Source organism: Gavialis gangeticus, unplaced genomic scaffold (assembly GCF_001723915.1).
Source record: "Gavialis gangeticus isolate Ggan-Ray unplaced genomic scaffold, GavGan_comp1, whole genome shotgun sequence".
Classification (NCBI taxonomy): Eukaryota; Metazoa; Chordata; order Crocodylia; family Gavialidae; genus Gavialis; species Gavialis gangeticus.
In genome coordinates this window covers 10415706-10418508 of record NW_017729001.1, presented here as the reverse complement: position 1 = coordinate 10418508, position 2803 = coordinate 10415706, and the positions used below count along the sequence as shown (strand labels likewise).

The 2803-nt window shown below is 40.0% G+C and overlaps 1 protein-coding gene across 3 annotated transcripts in view; it reads right to left on the bottom strand.

Moving 5' to 3' along the window:
* The window catches only part of CCDC60 (coiled-coil domain containing 60), a 163500-nt gene that overhangs the window by 36125 nt on the left and 124572 nt on the right, over positions 1-2803 (bottom strand). For all 3 annotated transcript variants that reach the window (XM_019506770.1, XM_019506772.1, XM_019506771.1), the window contains exon 5: positions 2059-2181. In XM_019506770.1, coding sequence (XP_019362315.1) covers positions 2059-2181 — 123 coding nt within the window. The remainder of the gene's footprint in view (positions 1-2058; positions 2182-2803) is intronic.

The window sequence follows — 2803 nt, the reverse complement described above, 5'->3', positions numbered from 1 at the left end:
TCCCCAACTAGAGAAAAAGAGGAAGGTAAGTGATGGATGTTATTAGCAGAAGCAGTCAGATCTCATATGCTTTGGAGGATTTTTCCCTACTCTCCCCACAGTTCAAGACAGCATTTAAACTTTAACAGAATCTCCCCTCTTTTGTACAGTCTCTGCATTTCCTTTTACTCTCCCTAGTTCTCTTTACACTTGTGAACACTGGGATGCAAGAGTCCTGGAAGGTCTATCTTCTGCGAATACTTCCTAAAAAAATGAAAACTTCTTTTTCCTGCACTGATACAATTCTAGATCGCCTCTATTACTTGCATCCCCATGTTTCTAATGATGACAGTGGGAGGTGAACTGGGCAACACGGCTGAGTGTACTGAAGAATATTAACAGATGAGAGTTATTAGACAGAGACAGGCACAGCTTTGCAATCATGAATCCAAATACATACGACTGAACTAGGGAAGAGGCTTATTTGTTGAAGCCACCTCTGTTCCCTAGAAGCCCAAGACTGAGAACTGTGCAATGGAAGATCCCAAGGTCCTTCAGATCTACTTCTTCCCTGCCTTGTGGCCTGTGGGAAAAAAAATTACAGAGGAGCCACCCAGAGCCACAACCTGACTGTGAAGCTTCAGAAAGCAGTTCAAGCAAGGCCCCACAGGCATGCATGTTCTGCAGTTCATACTCTATACTCTCTCCCCCCTGGGCTGACTGGTTTCTTGTTCCAACCCTATCTTTCTTTGTCTTTCCATCTACCTAAAAACTTCACTTGAAAGAAATCAAATAACAAAACCAAATGGAAAGTATAGAACTAGTGTGATATTTGCCACCATCTCACTGTTCACTCAGTTTGCATGTTATATTTTGAGCTGCTAGAACATTTTCAGTGAAACAATTTTCAACGAAAAAGATTGTTTCATTTACATCAAGCATGCTTTCCAGAAACTTAGTGATTGCAAGGACATTTTCAATAAGAAAGTTTCTGAGGTTCAGGGTAGTCTTTCTGGTCACTTCCAGAGAAAGACTGAAACTGAATACTGTTTCATGAAACTCCTTCAAAAATGGTTTTGTTTTCATTCTAATGTGAAATGAAGCCAAATTTCGTATCTTCTGATGTTGTGAAAAGGAACTGTCCTTCCCAAGCCATTGTCATTCCCAAGTCAGTACACATCCCTTTCTTCTCCCTCCCTTGTCTGTCTTACCTATTCATATTATACAATACTGTCACTTTTTCTGTGTTTATACAGTGCCTAGCACAAGGAACCCTGTCTTTAGTTTGTCTCTCAGAACTGTTCCAATAAACACGATAAAGTAAAAGATTTGGGGGAAACATGGGAAAATGTTTTGGCAGCAGAAAATACTGGATGGGGTTTGATGGTTTTCTTGTGGAAAGGTAGACAAAAAATAACTAATAGGTGTTTAAAAGTGCTTTTTCAAGGTAGTGAAAAGCAGCCACATCTGTCTGCACACACCCCACTGAATCCAGTGGGATCTGAATGAATGAATCTGAGGTTAAAAGCTGATCCTTAGGTGTTGGCACAAAACAATTCTGGGGTGTATACCTTTTTCAGTAGCCCATGCATCCTAGACTATTCTCAACACATCTGCAATGTTGATATACAGCCCTGACCCATCAGTGTATCATGTCATGTGCGTGTCAAACAATTCTATAAACCTGATCTTATAAAGTGCTTAATGCTTTCAATTCCTATTAATAGAAATAGTGGCCATTTGACATCCAACACCTTGTGCAACTGGAATCTAAGCAAGTTGTCAAATGCATTGGTATGGAGAAGCTACTGCAAAATAAGCTTTGGTGTAAATTTAAAGGACAATAGTCCATGCTATCTCCCTGCATGGATGCTTCTATTCTGCACTGAGTTCCTTTGTGTAGTTTAGCTTAATCCACCTCCAAAATGCATTAAGGTACATCTCATAAAGACATACTTGGCACAGAAGTATGTTGGCTATTTCACAAGTCATATGCTGGCAGCTCACGTATTAGCAGACTCATTTTACTTGAAACTCCATTTTCAGATTGGGTGGATAATAAATTTGTCTAAAACATACATGGCTGCTTCAGAGGTGTTTGGAACCAAGAGGCTGTTATGGACAGGTGTGAAAGGTCGTACAACCGTCTTCATTTTCTTCTTCACTGCCTTCCTCAGCAAGGGACCATCTGTTAAAAAGAAACTATGGGAAGAGAGATAAAGAAAAACATTAGAAGTGAAAGATGTAGCATGTATAGAACCAATGAGATGGCCTAACTTCATTTATGTTAACCCCTGTCCACCTTTCCTCTTTCCTTCTTTTTAGAAGACTTTCATGTAGCATAATTTGTGATGCATATGATTGGACTATTACTGAAAACTTTAGTTGGGCATGTAAATTAATATCCTTTGGGCATCTAAAATAGTGAGATTTTTTTGAAATTCTGTAGTGAAAAGACTTTGAGATTGATCCCATATTCCATGTAACAGGATTCCATGCAACAGAACCCCTGTCATGCCCCTGGTGGCCAAATGGCACCCACCCAGCTCTGGCTCTAAGGCACCCTCCCTTTAGGGTTAGGTACAGACAGTCAAAAAGCCCGAGGCTGAATTGATTTAGTCTTTCCAGTTTAATTTAAGCTGCACAGACTAAATTGAAACAGAAGGGAACAGACATTTATCTTTGATACAGGAAATGCAGCCACATGCCTCCAGGAAGGGGTCTGGGACAGAAGTTTCGTAAACCGGTTTGACCCAAATCAGTTATGTCTGATACTACATTCAACCAGGTTTATCTTAAACCAGTTTCAGCTATTTTGAAACTG